We start from the raw sequence: 17,431 nt of genomic DNA on the forward strand, positions 1-17,431 counted from the left end.
TCCTTTAAACATACATAGTAATTTATTTCCTTCAAATCCATGGAACTAATTATTCATTAGAAATGCAAATTGTCACAAGGTACATGCCACAAGGCAGGAGACAGGGAAAAATTATCCAGAAATTTTACTTCAAAATTCAACACGTTATATTATATTAGGAGATGAGCCCAGAATTTCTTGGCAGCAACATGTCTGACATAAGTCTGCACTTTCCTTGAATGGATTCTCTGGCAAGAATATCCTTGAAGAAACAATCTCAATGTGGAACTTTCACATTACAGGCCCACAAAGTATTCAAGTAGTTCCATCCTGATCACATAGATCAGGAAAACAATGCCAACTTTTGTTGTCAATCTTTAAGAATCTTCAATGAAATCTTTTCAATCCAGTTGGGGACACCTAATACTTGGATTTCAGAACAAAGTGATACACAAATTTGCAGAGGGTACCAAATTAGAAGGCACATTTTGTATGACAGCAGAGTTGCAAAGTAAACCAGGAATTAAATTAGTTCAAAAGGAAGGAAATAAGATATTATCTATGTTGTATCCATAAAAGAAGATGATATTTCAATAATGGTAACAGCAATCATCAAGGATTCACACTGCCCAGGACATGCTCTGTTCTCATGGATGCCATTAGGAAAGAGGTAATAGCTGCCACAAGACTTGTACCACCAGGTTCAGGAACAGTTGCTACCCCTCTAGCATCAGACTCCTAAACAACACTTAATCAGTGACTCGTTTAAAGCCTCTTGCTTTGCACAATATTTATTACTGAATATTTTTTTCTCTATTGCAGTTGGCTTACATTTCTTATCTTTGGTATACTTATCTTTCTCTCGAGTACAGTTTACAGTTACCAATAATTCTGCCTGGCCCAGAGGGAAAAGAAACTCAGGGTTGGATGTCACGGTTGTACTCTGACAGTAACTTTAAACTTTGAAGATTAAAACTGAAGATTTGCATGTTCATAGACAGAAATCACTCAAAGGTGAGTAAAGAAATATACTGATGATGACGGCCTTTATCTCAAGATGTTCAAAATACAAAGGATGGGAGGTTATTAATTATACAAATTCTTGATCAGTTTTGCACATTGCATTCCAGAAACTGTTGGAGTGTGTGGACCAGACTAATGTCAGAGCTTAAAAGGTTACAATGATAGTAGATTGCACAAAGATCATGTGGACGTCCTTGAATTTTGGATGTACACGTGACTTAATCATGGTATTTAAAGTGATAAACATGAATTAGATTGAATTACCCCCTCCATAAATCTTCGTCTGCGAAGCCAAGCCAAAGAAGAAGAAGAATGAATAAACAAACAACTCCAGTTATGATAAATCTGAGAGTTGACCCAATAAACACCACTAAAACTTTCTGCAGTAAAAATACACAAAGAGGTGGAAACATGGAATTCCCTTTCGCAGAGTGGCTGCAAAGGCTACGTCACTAAAACTATCAAGACAAGTTGATGGATCTTTGTTGAATAAAAATGAAAGTAAACAAACAGCAAAGATGGATGAATGAAAGTAGGGAATAGTTAAACTGAATCAAATTGCAAAAATGTCCAGGAATTAATGCCCTTCTCCTGTTCCCATTGTATCATTATGCTTTTCTTTGTGAATCCACAATCTCATCATAAAAAAGAACCACTGCAAACAATCCCTTCCATGACCTCTGTATATCTCAAATTACTTTATAGCAATGATGTACTGTACTTTTGTACCGTGGTTACTATTCGATGGCAGAAAATAGTGGAAAAATTATACACAGCAAGCTACCACAATTAATTACAAGATTATCAATTTTAGCAATTTTGGTTACATGACACATTGACTAGAATATTAGGCTCAACTTCCCTACTCTTCTTGAAAAGAATAGAATCAGATCTTTTACATCCACTTTAGAGAGCAAGTATGTGTGTGTTCAGAAGCCTTGCCGTTCAGTGTGGGCGATCACGTCTCTCCATCCATCACAGCTCTAACCCTCCAAATAGTAGTTGTTGCCTCCCCTATTTCTTACCATGATGTTAATCCATCTATCATTTTCCTTCTCGGTCTTTCTCTGCTTCTTTTTTTTTTCCAGTTGTAACAAATTTTCTAATGTATCTCTTCGCACGATGATTCCAAAGAATTTTGATTGCTGTTTTCTGATTATTTTAAGTAATGTACACTTTGTTTTAGTTCTTAGTAGAATTTCTTCGTTTGTTATCCTGTCCATATAGGATATGCATAGCATTTTTCTGAGAAATCAATCTGAGCAAGTACAATCTTGGTTTAAAACCTCAAAGGCAGTATGGCACTCACTTAGCACCTATATAGCTCAAGCTCAGACTTGAACCCACAACCATGACACCCTGCAAGCAGGAGACTGCCAGATTAACCACTGCTGGCACAGCATTAAGAGTATGGACTATATTCAGTTTGTCTGTTAAAATAATGACTATTCCATGTTACCAATGGAGAGTCGAAAATTAACTGATAATTTGCCACACAAGAACAAGCAAATCAATATTAAAAAGATGTCTGCTGTTTTTAATTTACAATATCAACGTATTTTTATAGTGGCTAAGAAATAATATCGCTACTTTTCTAAAACTTCTGCCTCTGGAAATATAAAAATAACAGAAGATTATAGAATAGAAACAGTCCTTTTGTATTTATGATTAATTACCCATCTGCTGAAATCACATTACTTTGTTAATATTAGGTTAACCCAATATTATATTATTTTATTGATTTATATATTATTGGGTTGGCTTCTATCCTGCATGCTTGGATAGGCAAATCGCGAGGCAAATTTGTAGCTCAGAATCTGGTATATAAAAAAAACAGCAATGGGATCAGATACAAATTTCAGCCTGGATTAGAACCAAAATGATCAATAAATGATAGACACTGATTTCTCAGACCAATGCTACACCACAAATTGACTGATTTCCTGTCCTCCTTGAGCTCAAAGCTTCAAAATGTATTCATCTAAACATGCCCAATGACAATTTGCCTAGCAGGCATGGTTAATGTGCAGAATTCAACATTTCTATTGAAAGACCACATGACAAAAAAATTCTGTTCTTTTCTAGCTATTATTAAGATTAGTAGAATTTCCGAGATAGAATCTGAAGGCAGAGAACAGAAAGCAAAACCTATTCAGTACATTCACATGTGTTTCCCCCCCCCCCATTAAAAATAGAAAATATTCAAGTTGATTTCTCTCCAAACACTAGTTTAATTTCTAAATTGAGAGAAAATTGTAAGTTCACATGGTCTTACCAATCTTGTGTTGTGACCCAATTTAAATATTAGCTATAGAATTTTTGGTTGGACATTTAACTCATACATTTTTATAATTTGCTATTATTTATCTAATTGACAAAGTTTGAAGCATTAATTTGATGAAAACATTAACAATTAACAATTCAGATGATCATTTCTCTTTCTCCAATTCCATCATGTTGAAATTTCTTAAAAAACTCAGAAAGCGATGTCCAAAGTTACTTACCGGTAATTATATCTCACACCAGTATATTCAATATTTACTCGATGTTATCATATTTCAAAAGTTGTTTGGAAGTTCCTTCATACAGTTTTTTTAGAAATCTCGAGCATTGCAAAATTATGTATTTTAAGTTCACAGTCACTCTTTATACTCAAAAAAGTTGCTACTATGTTGCATCCAGCAGCCTGCACAGTGATCTCAATTTAATCATTTTTCTTCATTGTGTTACCACTCAACAACTTGTCAACAATTACTTGTCCATGTTCAAAAACCTAACTGATGGCTTTGAACATAATCATTTAACAACATTTATGTCAATAATAAAGCTTAGTTTAATTCTTGAAAAACATTCAAAAAGATAATTGGGGAAAAAATATTCTTAAGTACCTCCTGGATGTATCTCCATAAAAATAAGACACACACACTTTTGCTCATTTCCCCACCAAATTCAACAACCATACATATGGTCTGGAACATTCAGCTCATCAAATGAAACTTCACAGAGAATGAGGTACAGCAACCCAAAGACAGAGGTAAGGTAGGAGAACAAACTCTCTCCAGAGGTAAAGTACTGAAAAGTGCCATGACGATTGGTGCAATATGAGGATTTTAGGGGGTGGGGTCCTGATACTACCAGCTGAAGATGGGGAAGCAAGTATATAAAAGATATTGGAATAAAAATACAGAAGAGTAATATTTAAAACAAAGGCTGCAATTAGTATAGCAAATGTAGAGGCGTGGGGAGGGGTTAGGGGAAGAGAGGATTTAAATAAGAGGCCGCAGATGCCAGAATGTGGAGCCCAAAACAAATTGTTGAAGCAGCCCACTGGCTCTGGAATAGAAACACCTTCTTACAAATTAGCCATTTTAGGAAAATGATACTGACTAGATCAAACTAGAGTCGCTTTCAGGTGGAATAGCTGGAAGAATGCAGCTCTGGAGCTGGCTGTGGGTGTGTGCGAAGTGACATTCAGGTTGCAACGCTGAAGGCGCTGTTCTGGCACCTGAAAGGGCCAGCTGCAGGAGAGGCGCCTCAAAACAAGCGCCGGCTCCTGTCGACTATAGTCCCGCCCATTGTCAGGGCTGGGGCGGCCGGCGCGGGATGTCGGGGATGGGATGGCCAGCACAGGAGCCCCAATGACCCGTGCCGGGGGGCGGGGCAGGGGCAGCGGCAGCGGGGGCTGTCGGGGAGTTGGGTCGCCAACTGATTGACATCCGCCCGCACCCTAGCAGCTTTGCTGCTGCTTTCAGGTGCCTCAAGTACTGCTCGGAAGTGGAGAATATACTTCCCCGATGAGGGTTGGGTGAGTACTCCTCGGTGCTGAGTTTTGCGTTTTCAGGTGGCCTGCCGACAGCCTCATTCGGGTCGAATGTGCGGTTTTACATTGGGGTATTCTGGCCACCTGAAAACAGCTAATGAGAAGCTGGAGGGACTCAGCACTCAGGCAGCATTCAAAATAAATGCTCAATGTTTGGAGTCAGGACTCTTTCTGGAGCCAAAGGAGGTAAGGCAGATACCATGTGGTAGGTGTCGATAATGAAGGGATCAAAAACTAATGGGATAATGGACAGGTTATGATGGTAGAAGTGAAACAGGAAGGGGAGTGAGAGTGAAATTCAAGTATCGGAATAGACTACGAAAAATGGAACAGGTAAAGTGTAGATAGAAATAGTGGAACAAAATCAGGATGGGAGTTCCCTGAAATTGAAAATTTCAATGTCATACCATTGGGTTGTAGAATGACAAGAATGTGGAGGAATATGAAGAGGCAATGAGTTCTAGATGGTGAACAAGGATAGAAAGCAAGTGCCCAAAAAAGCAATCACCCAATCCACATGTGGTCTCATCAATAGCACAAGACCAATCCAGGAGACAAATTAGAGCTGTAAGTGGTTAATCTGCCTCATCTGAAAGAATTTTGACCCAGGTGAGGGAAGGATCTTGGGTAGGAGCAGTGGAGGGAAAAATAAAGCAGGGAGTCATGGAGAGTGCCTAGAAAAAGCATAAAAGGTGGGGAGGATACAATGTGCTGATTCCCTCTCGCTTCTTGCTGTTCGTTCAAAATTATAGTGTCTGCCGTTTCTTGTGTCTTTAAGTATACAGACGAGATACTGTTTACGCTGCAAATTTTAACTTGTGTTTCAAACATACAGCTGTGCAAACAGGATTAAGTGCACAAAGGTAATGCACAGCTAAGGCACCAAAAAAAAGGACAAGGCAAGTTGTCCCATTTTCAGTTCAAATTGGTGTCCCAAATTTAACTTGCATACATCTACTGGACAAGCCACCACTGAAAACAATTGATCAAATATTTCCTACATTTGGTCCATTTAGTACATAGAATTGAAACTAAACATGGAAGGGTGTATTAGGAAAATGATCCTGACTAGATCAACAAGTGTTGGTAAATAGTGAACATCAACAAACATTTAAGAATCACAAAAAATACCGCCCCTGCTTTCTGATCTCAGAGATTGAAATATCACGTGGTACATGAGAAACTGCAGACGCTGGTATCTGGAGCAAAAAACAATTTGCTGGAAGAACTCAATGGGTCCAAGCACTATCATCATGTGGTACAGCAAAATAATTTAGGCAATTTCAAGCTTCAACACAAACAACACACAGTAAAACCTCTGGTATCTGGTACCAATGGAGATTGGTAGATGCTGGATAAATGAATTTCCAGTTGCTTTGAGACTAATGGTGAGGCCTGGCAATTTTAAACCTGTATTTTGTATCTATTAATTTTCCAGAATTTTTTTTTTGCCAGTTGCTTGAGGCTGCCGGTTATTTGCATTCCAGATAATGATAGAGCCATAAAACACTACAACACAAAAACAGGCCTCTTCGGCCCTTCTAGTCTGTGCCAAAAAGTTTTTGCCTCATCTCACTGACCTGCACCCAGTCCACACCGCTCCCATCCACAAACCTGTCCAAATTCCTCTTAAATGTTAAAATTGATCCAGCATTTACACCACCCTATCACTCTGTATGAAGATGTTCCCCCTAAACTTTTCTCCTTTCACCTTTAATCCATGTCCTCTGGTTTGTATCTCACCTACCTTCAGTGGAAAAAACCTATCTATGTTTAAATACCTCTATTAAATCTCTCCTCATTCTTCTGTGCTCTAGGGAACAAAGTCCTAACCTGTTTAACCTTTCCCTGTAACTCTGTTCCTGAAGTCCGGGCAACATCCCATTAAATTTAGTCTGCCATTTTTCAGCCTTTTTCCCAGCTGGTCCAGATCCCTCTGCAAGCTTTGAAAACCTTCTTCACTGTCCATAACACCTCCAATCTCAGCATCATCTGCAAACTTGCTGATCCAATTTACCACATTATCATCCAGATCATTGATATAGATGACAAACATCAATGGTCCTAGTACTGATCCCTGAGACCCACCACTAATCACAGGTCTCCAGTCTAAGAAGCAATCATCCATCACAACTTTCTGGCTTCTCCCATCCAGCCATTGTCAAATCCAGTTCACTACTTCACCATGAATACCAAGCGTCTGAACCATCCAGAATAATCTCCCATGCGCTAAACTCCATCTTTGATGAGCAGGTGTCATCTACTGAAAAAAATTCTGGGTTTTGGATGTTGTCATTTTTAGGAATCCTGGATAAAAGGTTAGGCACCTGAAATAATAGTTTACAGAACTATATTTGTATTCAGGAAAGCCATGAAGGGACAGCACAGCAGCATAAGGATATAGTGCAACTGACTCATGGCTCCAGTAATCTGGGTCAGAGAGTGATCTCAGGTGCTGTGTGGCATTTGCACATTCTTGCCATGTCTGCATGGTTTTTTCAGCATTAGAACTCTAGCTTCCTTCTACATCCCAAACATGCTTAGAAGGTTAAATGGCTAAACAAGTTGCTCATCATACAAGGTGGGGTGGGGAGATACAAGAGAGTTTATGGGAATATGAGAGTATAAATTATATGGAAATAAGCAGGGGGATGAGACTCTTAAGAATGTTCTGACATTTGGCATGCACTTGATAGTTGAATAACCACTTATATAGTTTGAAAATATGAGAATTTTGAAAGGAATCCATGGTGGATAAATTACAAGCACCATTTGGCCATTTCTGAATAATCCATGAAATTTGAACTCTTTTTAGATTGAAATGCAGAACACAAAATCTTAATTAGGATATGCAAAAAAAAAAAAATCACATAATTGTCCATACAGAATTGGCCACTTCAAATACTGGATTCCAGTAGAAAGGATTTTATATGGTTGAACTTTACAGTGTAGAAATTGCAGTCTAATGCAGCTATTCTCTATCTTTTTTTTTGGCTGTGGTTCCCTTAGGAGTCTGCTCAAACTTTATGGGTCCCTTCCCTGTGAAGCAAGTTTAGTTAGTTTCTTCTGTACTTCTCTTACTAACTACATAAAAAAAGATTTATGCTACATGAAATAAAAAGAAAACAATGCTTTTTTTACTCTGAGTATAACTGTGGCTTGTGATTCCAGAACAAACTGACAATAGGAAACCATTCTTATTGAATGCATAGGAAAGAAGAAAACATGAATACACCAAAAGAAATTTAAAATCTTAGAGCACAATCATTTGTACACAATAAGTCATTAGGAATCTTAAGCATAAGCTCAAAGATGTGACAACTTAATAAAAAGAAAACAAAAATAATTCAGAGAAAATGAACATTTTAGTGAGATCCTTAAGCTTGATGTTCTTGGGCAAGCTTGATGTCAGGCTCCAAATTGGATAGTGGTACGTATTTAAATTTAGACATACAACACTGTAACAGGCCAATTCATTCCAATGAATTAACCTACACTCCAGTACATTTTTTGAAGAGCTCCCGGAGAAATCCCACGCAGACACAGGGAGAACGTACAAACTCTTTACAGACAGCGCAGGATTCAAACCCAGGTCCTGTCTTGAGCGTTGGTGCTGTAAAGGTGTTGTGCTCACCACTACACAAACCATGCTGCCTTATAGTCAAAGGTTTTGAAAAAATATTGTATGGCTTGGCAACTATACAGCAAGGTCTTGCAGCAGTCCTTTCTTTCCCCAAAAAAATGTTTAATCATGCCCTCCCCCCAGATGAAGGACTTAAATCCAGAGCCCCTTTAAATGTGCTGGGGCCTTGGTTGAGAATGGCTGGTCTAATTAGTTATTTTTCCACTGTTGATCTAGGCACAACAGACTGACTAATCACCATCTGTACTGCAACATTCTGGGGAAATCAGGGAATAGGATTAAGTTGATTTATTCTGCATCTGGAAGAAATCAACCTCATTCCATTTCCCCACTTTTTCACTGTCTTTTTATTTAAAAAACATTTAGCTGTAACTGTGATGAAAGATGCTTCCTGGGTGTTTCAAAAGTCATACAATTACCTGCCTAACAAAGCACAAAACATCTCACATTAGTGTAAAAAAATGTATTTATGTTTTGATTTTCTGTGCCATTGACCTGCAATTTTTTTTAAAAATCCTTTGTCAAGTGGGATCGCAGCCTGGAGCAGGAGTGAATTTCAAGCCAACCCAACCCTGCCAAAAAAGGCTATCCAACAATGGTTAAAAAAAAACCCAGGCTCAAACTCTTTTGACACTGGCTTCATGAGAACTGCATCCAATCCATCTCTGATACAGTAATCATGACAAGTGATTAAAATGTGCTGTTTTTTTTAACTTCTGCTAAAAAAATCTAATTTCGCTTCAGGCTACCAAATGAAGACTAAAGATGAAGTTGGAATTTTATTAAGCTGAAATTACTAAACTGGGAAGTTGTCCCAGATTCCTACACCTGCAGGAAATGTCGCTGCCTACAGTTTAACTGGTTCATTTACTGAACAGCAATGCAAGTTATGGATACTCATGAGGAAAGTGGAAGGAAGAGAAAGGGATTGAGAAATTTCTTGATATCAAACACAATCATTCTCCATAAGAAAGCACAATTCCAGAAGGGAAACTTAAGAAATTGTGTTCAATAATTTTATCAATGATATTAAATCATGCATCCACACCCACAGTCAACTTGAACTTTCGTCTTAACCAACTGTCATCATCAGTATAGCACTTGCAATCTGTGGAACAGCAATTTAGCTGTAAATCTTCCACTAAAATATTAATCCTAACATCAAGTTCCACAGTAAAGAAAACAAAATGAGTTCAGAGTATTGTGATGAGAGTATTCCTCGAATGAGAAGTCTCAGAGATTACAAATATTTATCAATTTACTTTTGACACTTTTCAAAAATATTATTGGCTTAAAAATCCAAACATTGCGTCGCTTTATCCTACAGTGAAAAATCTGAATTAAATAGGTTCATTGAGGGGAAGCAACTTAAAACAAAAAAAGGTCAGCAGGTTACTACTTACCCTCAAGGTTTCTATCACCAGATCTCTGGCTTCAAGTTCCCCCTCGAGGATGCTAAGAAGGTTCAGTAGTTCTGGTTTACTGAGATTGTCCATGTCAAATTCAGATTTCTGCCACACAAGCAAATGTGCATATATTAGGAAATGCCCAGCAAGTGTGAATGGAAAAAAAAATCATCCAAATAAACCAATGGAAAGACCCCTGCACAAACTTGCATCATTGTGTGCTGGAAACACACTTCCTAAATACAATCAAAACTGTGATTGAAGAGATCTATTTTTTTTTAAGTCCTCAACCAGCAAGGTTCCTCATTCGAAGAAAACTTCAATTATAATCAATATAAAGGCTAATATCATTGGGAAACCAGCAAGGTTCTTCATTCGATGAAAACTTCAATTATAATCAATATAAAGGCTAATATCATTGGGAAACCAGCAAGGTTCTTCATTCGAAGAAAACTTCAATTATAATCAATATAAAGGCTAATATCATTGGGAAACCAGCAAGGTTCCTCATTCGAAGAAAACTTCAATTATAATCAATATAAAGGCTAATATCATTGGGAAACCAGCAAGGTTCCTCATTCGAAGGAAACTTCAATTATAATCAATATAAAGGCTAATATCATTGGGAAACCAGCAAGGTTCTTCATTCGATGAAAACTTCAATTATAATCAATATAAAGGCTAATATCATTGGGAAACCAGCAAGGTTCTTCATTCGAAGGAAACTTCAATTATAATCAATATAAAGGCTAATATCATTGGGAAACCAGCAAGGTTCTTCATTTGATGAAAACTTCAATTATAATCAATATAAAGGCCAATATCATTGGGAAACCAGCAAGGTTCTTCATTCGAAGAAAACTTCAATTATAATCAATATAAAGGCTAATATCATTGGGAAACCAGCAAAGTTCTTCATTTGAAGGAAACTTCAATTATAATCAATATAAAGGCTAATATCATTGGGAAACCAGCAAGGTTCTTCAATTATAATCAATATAAAGGCCAATATCATTGGGAAACCAGCAAGGTTCTTCATTCGAAGAAAACTTCAATTATAATCAATATAAAGGCTAATATCATTGGGAAACCAGCAAAGTTCTTCATTTGAAGGAAACTTCAATTATAATCAATATAAAGGCTAATATCATTGGGAAACCAGCAAAGTTCTTCATTTGAAGGAAACTTCAATTATAATCAATATAAAGGCTAATATCATTGGGAAACCAGCAAGGTTCTTCAATTATAATCAATATAAAGGCCAATATCATTGGGAAACCAGCAAGGTTCTTCATTCGAAGAAAACTTCAATTATAATCAATATAAAGGCTAATATCATTGGGCAAATGTTCTATGGGATCGAGCTTTCGCTTTTCGAACTGACACAAGATGAAGAGCAGAGGCACCGGCTGGAATTACAGCTGCACGAAAGCAACCCCCTCCGGGTTTTGTTTGAGGAGAAACAGTCGCGGCCTGAAAAATCTGGGTCTGCGGGGTCGGATTCATCGAAAGATTTAAAAAAGAAACGGACTGAATTCATTTCCAATTCCGGAAAATGTGCCACTTTCCACCTTGACGGAGGGGCGGGGGGGGGGGGGGGGAGGATGAGGAGGCGGTGGGGGGGGGGGGGTCCAAGATCACAGCGGGAATCTCAGCCACTGCATTGAACCCAAATCGAATGCACTCGTTGGGTTCTTGGTGGGAGAGTCACAAGCAACGGGGCAATTTCCAAGGGAGACCGAGACGAGCTTGAGGGATGGGATGGGGGGGGGGGGGGGGGCGTGAGGGCGGGGGTCGTAGCGAGAACTTCCAGATGGGGGGGGGGGGACGGACATTACTTCACCCGTGTTCACGATGGATCTCCTGTCGGGGAGAATGCGGCTGGCTGGCTTGTTACCTGGCTGCTCCTCAGGGCTCGGTCCTCGGGCGGAGGGTCGCCGCCGTCCGGCCGCTGCTCGCGCTCGGTCGCCATCTTGCCTTGTGCGCGCGCGCGCGCGCGAGCCGCCCGGCAGGGGGCAGGGAGCAGCCACTGAACCGTCCCGCTGGCGGGCGGCGCCCGGGGGTGGGGGTGGGGGGACGGGGGTGGGGGGACGGGGGTGGGGGGACGGGGGTGGGGGGACGGGGGTGGGGGCGGCTCCTCCCTCCCTCCCTCCTCGCGAGCGCGGCCCTCGCCTTCGACAAGGGGCGCTGAAAGGAATCAGGGAAGGTGGACCACGTGAAGGAGAGAGGCCGGAGTGAGTTGGCGAATGATCACTGAGGGCTTTACATTGTGCTGCAACATAGTTCCCCCCCCCCCACCTTCCCTCCTAGTCAGTCGGTCTGAAATGGGATGAGCTGGGAGGGGTTCTCTGGCGGGGGAGTTGCACTTCCCGGTGGGCTCTCGTCTCCCAGGGCTAGATTGTTACCTGCTTGGTCCGAGTTACTCGGTGCGGAAGGGGGTCTGGCAGATCAGATGAAAGTGATCACCGGTCTCGAAAACCCCCACCCTGGGTCCGAAACATGGAAACTGTGCGGTACAATTCGGTCTGCAAAGACCGGGCTGATGCGATGCCCACGTCGAGGGATGAGAAGTGTGTCCCGAGTTGCGATGGGAATGGTTCCCGGGTTACGATGGGGATTGTTCCCAGAGTTGCGATGGAAACGGTGCCCGGAATTGCGATGAGAACGGTGCCCGGAGTTGCGATGAGAACGGTGCCCGGAGTTGCGATGAGAACGGTGCCCGGAGTTGCGATGAGAACGGTGCCCGGAGTTGCGATGGGTCTTCGCGCAAAGGAGGCAGCAGATGCCTTAACGATAGGGTTTCAATGAGAAGTTGGTTCGTGGCAAACGGATCAGGGGAAACGAGCAGTAAATATAGTCTCCGTCCCTGGCGCTCTTGCCTTTCCATCGGCAGCTCCTGCAACAATATTGTTCTTGGGCTATTTATTACACGGGGAAGGAAATGATGAAAGGGACAGTGGGCAAAAGGTATTGCAATGTTGCGCCGGCAAAACCGTGTTGCGCCCACTCAGCGGCAAACTGTGTGCAGACAAAGAGCCGATGCTAGCGGCGGGGTGGGGGGGGGGGGGGCAATGTTCCCCATGATATGATGCCCAGATGCACGTCAGGGCATTTGCAATGACAATCAATTTGAGAGGCAATTAAGCCCTTGCTTCGCCACACGGCGTTTTAAATAGGATGATCGCAGACTTTCGCATCCAGACACACAGCATAAATGCCAAGGTCTCGCATGAAAGGAGATTTACGATCTAAGGTATTTTTAAAAATATAACGTCTTTCCTCCATTGCGATTTCGAGGGACTGACAAACACTGGTGCAGGTTTGCATCCGGGCGAAGTAAAACAATAGATTCATTTCTCAAAACAAAGACTAATTAAGTAGTCATTCTAATGTTTCACTGCTATTGCTAGTGAGCGAGGATACATCTCCTGATTACATGGAAACTAAAGGAGTCATTCATTAACCAATATCAGGAATAAAAAATGTAGTACATTTGATCTGTTTTATAATTATAATTATCATATAATTCGTTCAAAATATATTTTTGTTTGTTTCCCAACACAATGTGGCAAAGTCATTAAGATGTGTTTTTTTAAAATTTACATCCATACCTCTGTAAAAATGTTTGCATTTCTATCCTCAGGGATACAATTTGTATTTATCAAATATGTAATCAAATGGTGGAAAATAATTTGACCTATAGGAATTAAAATAGATTTTTTTAAATCTTTTGGATTTTCCCCACTCTGTCCCCTTTAGGATTTAGATATCCATGCCATGAATGATATTTTTAAATCAAAAGAAAGGAAGTAAATCCAAAGGAAAGGAAGTAAATCACGAAAATGTGTTGAAGTAAAAACACAAAATGCTGGAGAAGCTCAGCAGGTCAAACAGTGACTTTTACGTAGCAAAGGTTTTAAAAAATACATAGCGATCTTTCATCCAAATAGTGTTAAACATATCAGGAAATTAAACTAGAATTTGAAGACTCCATTTGATAATAACATTTTGCTGAGTGTATGTGTGTATGCTAGAGATGCTATAAAACATAAAACATTTTATATGCATTGATCAGGGTGAGCATTTCAAAGATGTAACTCACCAGGACTTCAGATAAAGATGCCACAAACTAATATAATAAAAATAAAATATAATTGTTATCTGCCTTTACACTTATTTACTAGTTCATTTTTTGTGTCTGTGTACTGACAATGTTCTATACCAATCATTATTAAAAGAATCTCCATTCTCGTACTAATAATTAAAATGGGGGTCTTCAAAAATTATTTCCATAAATTAACATTGATGATCAGTCATCATCCTTGGCATTTCTCTTTCTATTTGTCATTCCCATCTATATCATACCATTTTATTTTAGCTGTTTGTAATACATTTTTGGAGTTTACATTGTTATCTCTATCTACCAAAGATTTGTAGATTATTTTTGCAATATATTATTGGATTTCTTGGTGTTCCAAATTTATATCACACAATTAAGTTTTTTTTGTCAATGTGGTTATATAATCATTGCAAACAGATGGTGTTATAAAAATTAGTCACCAGACACATCCACAAAAGACATTTTTCCCTTTAATATAATAAGCTACATAGACTTTACGTACCTTATAATTGGTTTAAACAAAATATAGAATAACTTTTGATGGAAGTGGTTTCAAACTGTTAATGGGCAGTAGAACAAAATGCTAAATATAAAATGGCAGCTGATAGCTGGTAAAGTGTGAGATTCAAGAAAATAATTTCTGACACCCCAATTATATAATTTGGTGAAGATACACATATAAAATACTTGAGGCAAAACTAATGATAGATCAGTATATTTCAGTTAAATTGTGCAGCCACTCCTCAATAGAAATCACCAACAGAATGCAAATGCTCTTACATGTATATTAATTTAGTTAAATATGTAAAGCTTTTATTAAATCATGAATATTTTATGTATATCTATCATTTCTGAAAAAAATAATAATTTTGTCATCACTAAATAATTAATCTTCAATCTAGAAAGCAGAAAATCACTGAAGCATTACCAAAATTTAAAAGTCAAACTGAGCTCTGGAATGAATGTGTCCATTCACAGCATATCAGATATTAAGATCACCCATAACCTCATTAAGAGGTGGAAAGATTCTATATTTGAGCCTTCCACTTCTATTCTGATGTGAAACAATTTGTATCAAATAGATTTATGTTGTAAAATCAAAGCTAAGTGTGAACTCATTGCTCCATCAGTGATATTCTCATAATGATATACAAAATATTAAAGAAATGTTTCTTTTTAATAGAACATTGTTGACATGTTTACCCACTAAAAAGTCAAGTCACTTTATTTATTGTTCATACCATGCTTGCACAGTAGAGATAGCATTTCTCCAGGACCAAGGATCATATTTACATAAATATAAGATATTAGAATATTAAGATGTATACAGTAAAAGTCCACAGTACACTATCCATATATGTTCTGGGAATTCAGGAGCCTTATGGCTTGGGGGGGGGGGGGGGGGGGATTGTTGCCCAATCTGGATGGCAGAAGGGAGAACAGTTTAAGAATCCATCACAATGTTTATTGTCTTTCACCTGCATCTAGTGTTGTAGATGTTCTTCATGGTAGGAAGAGAGCCCCCAATGATCTTTTCCACTGACTTCACTATCCTCTGCAGGGTCTTTTGAGGTCCAAGGTGTTGCAGCTTCCAAGCCAGGCGATGATGCAGTTGCATAAGATAATCTCAATACATCCTCTGTAGAATGTAGTGAGGATAAAGGGTGGGAGATGAGCTTTCCACAGCCTTCGCAGGAAGTTGAGGCACTGCTGGGCTTTCTTGGCTATGGAGCTGGTGTTATGGGACCAGGTGAGATTCTCCACCAAGTGCATTCCAAGGAACTTGATTCTCTTGACAACTTCAATGGTCAAGCTGTCAATGGTCAGCAGAGCATGGTCACCTCAGTCCCTCCTGAAGTCAACAACCATCTCTTTTGTTTTATTAACGTTCAGATACATGTTGTTGGCTTTGCACCAGTCTATTAACAACTGCACCTCATCTCTGTATGCTGACACGTCATTTTTTCTAATAAGCCCCACCACGGTCGTGTCATCAGCGAACTTGATGATGTGGTTCAAGCTGTGTTTAGCGGCACAGTCGTGGGTCAGCAGAGTTAACAGTAGTGGACAAAGAATGCAACCCTGGGAGGGGGGGCCACTGTGCTCTGTGTGATGGCCTTGGAAGTGCTACATCAATCTGGACTGTTTGAAGTCTCCCCAACAGGAAGTCAAGAATCCAATTGCAGATGGAGGTGTTTACACCTAGCAGGCTCAACTTCCTTATCAGGTACTGAGGTATGATTGTGTAGAATGCCAAACACAGACATAAACATGAGGCATAAACAGCATTCGAACATATGAGTCCTTATTTTCCAGGTGAGTGAGGGCTAGATGGAGGACAGTGGCAATGGCATCATCCGTAGAGTGGTTGGATCTGTATGCGAACTGCAGGGGGTCCCAAGACGGGCCTCTCAAAGCACTTCATGACAATGGACATGAATGCAACAGGGCAGTAGTCATTGAGGCAGAACACAGGTGACTTCTTTGGCAGGAGACAATGGTGGTGGCCATGAAGCATGTGAAAGTGTGAGTATAGTGGGTTGAATGGATTGATGATAATTGCAATTCAATAGGATTTGATCTCTTGCCTACATTGCTTTCAAAGTAAACTAAATCACAAAATTCTGTAGACACCATGGTGAAGTAAAAACAAAATGCTGGAGAAGCTCAGCAGGTCAAACAGTGTCCTTTATGTAGCAAGGGCAAAAATACATAACCAATGTTTCAGGCTTGAGCTTTGATGAAGGGCTCAAGCCCAAAATAACAGTTATGTATCGTTGCCTTTGCTACATAAAGAACACTGTTTAGCCTGCTGAGCTTCTCCAGCATTTTGTGTTTTTACTTGCTTTTAAAATAGCTTTACTGTCAGACTGTTCCTACAGTTAGTAATATCCTATATGATATTGTTGCAAAGTGTTTGCTGGGATTTGAATGTAATAAAGTTTGCTAGCTGATGAACAAAGTTTGTCTGGTGTCTCAGAGAAGGAGAAGCTATTGAACACCATGCTAAAGACTGTTTAACTCATATTATTCTTCACAGTTTTATTTTTATTCTTAAAACTCTTGCAAAAGAAAACCCACTTTCTAACTCCAAATTTGAAGTCGCTTACATTAAAGCGCGAGAAAACTAACCAGTTCAAATTGAAGATACAGAATAAAGCAACAATGTGGCTTGGAAACATTGTCATTTTGGTGCAACAGTCAGCACTTGTCTGTGTAAAACTGGCATGATCTTCTGGTGTCTGCATAAGCTCAGTTAAATGTTGAAATCCAGTACATGCAGATCAATGAAATTCACAGAGTGAACAGTTGCAGTATTTAGCAAGTCAATCAACAATCAGTGATTTGAAAGGAACTTCAACTTTTTTTTTTAAACTCACTTTCCATTCAATACCTAAAAAAACTGAAAATGTTAATCTCTGCTGATGAGGCATTGAACT

The 17,431-nt window shown here is 39.4% G+C and overlaps 1 protein-coding gene across 7 annotated transcripts in view; it reads right to left on the bottom strand.

The window, feature by feature from the left end:
* cttnbp2 (cortactin binding protein 2) overlaps positions 1 to 12,871 on the bottom strand; it is a 94,921-nt gene extending 82,050 nt beyond the window's left edge. For 6 of the 7 annotated variants that reach the window (XR_011346692.1, XM_069903895.1, XM_069903898.1 and 3 more), the window contains exons 1-2: positions 11,769 to 11,844; positions 9,869 to 9,976 (exon numbers count right to left, since the gene is read on the bottom strand). Coding sequence is in view for 6 of the 7 variants with exons in the window: in XM_069903895.1 (XP_069759996.1) it covers positions 9,869 to 9,976; positions 11,769 to 11,843 (183 nt within the window). In the remaining variant the exon portion in view is untranslated. Of the gene's footprint in view, positions 1 to 9,868; positions 9,977 to 11,768; positions 11,845 to 12,276 lie in introns of those variants that run through there. The other variant, XM_069903894.1, reaches the window with a different exon arrangement.
* Between the last annotated feature and the right edge of the window lie 4,560 nt (positions 12,872 to 17,431).

Source organism: Narcine bancroftii, chromosome 11 (assembly GCF_036971445.1).
Source record: "Narcine bancroftii isolate sNarBan1 chromosome 11, sNarBan1.hap1, whole genome shotgun sequence".
Classification (NCBI taxonomy): Eukaryota; Metazoa; Chordata; class Chondrichthyes; order Torpediniformes; family Narcinidae; genus Narcine; species Narcine bancroftii.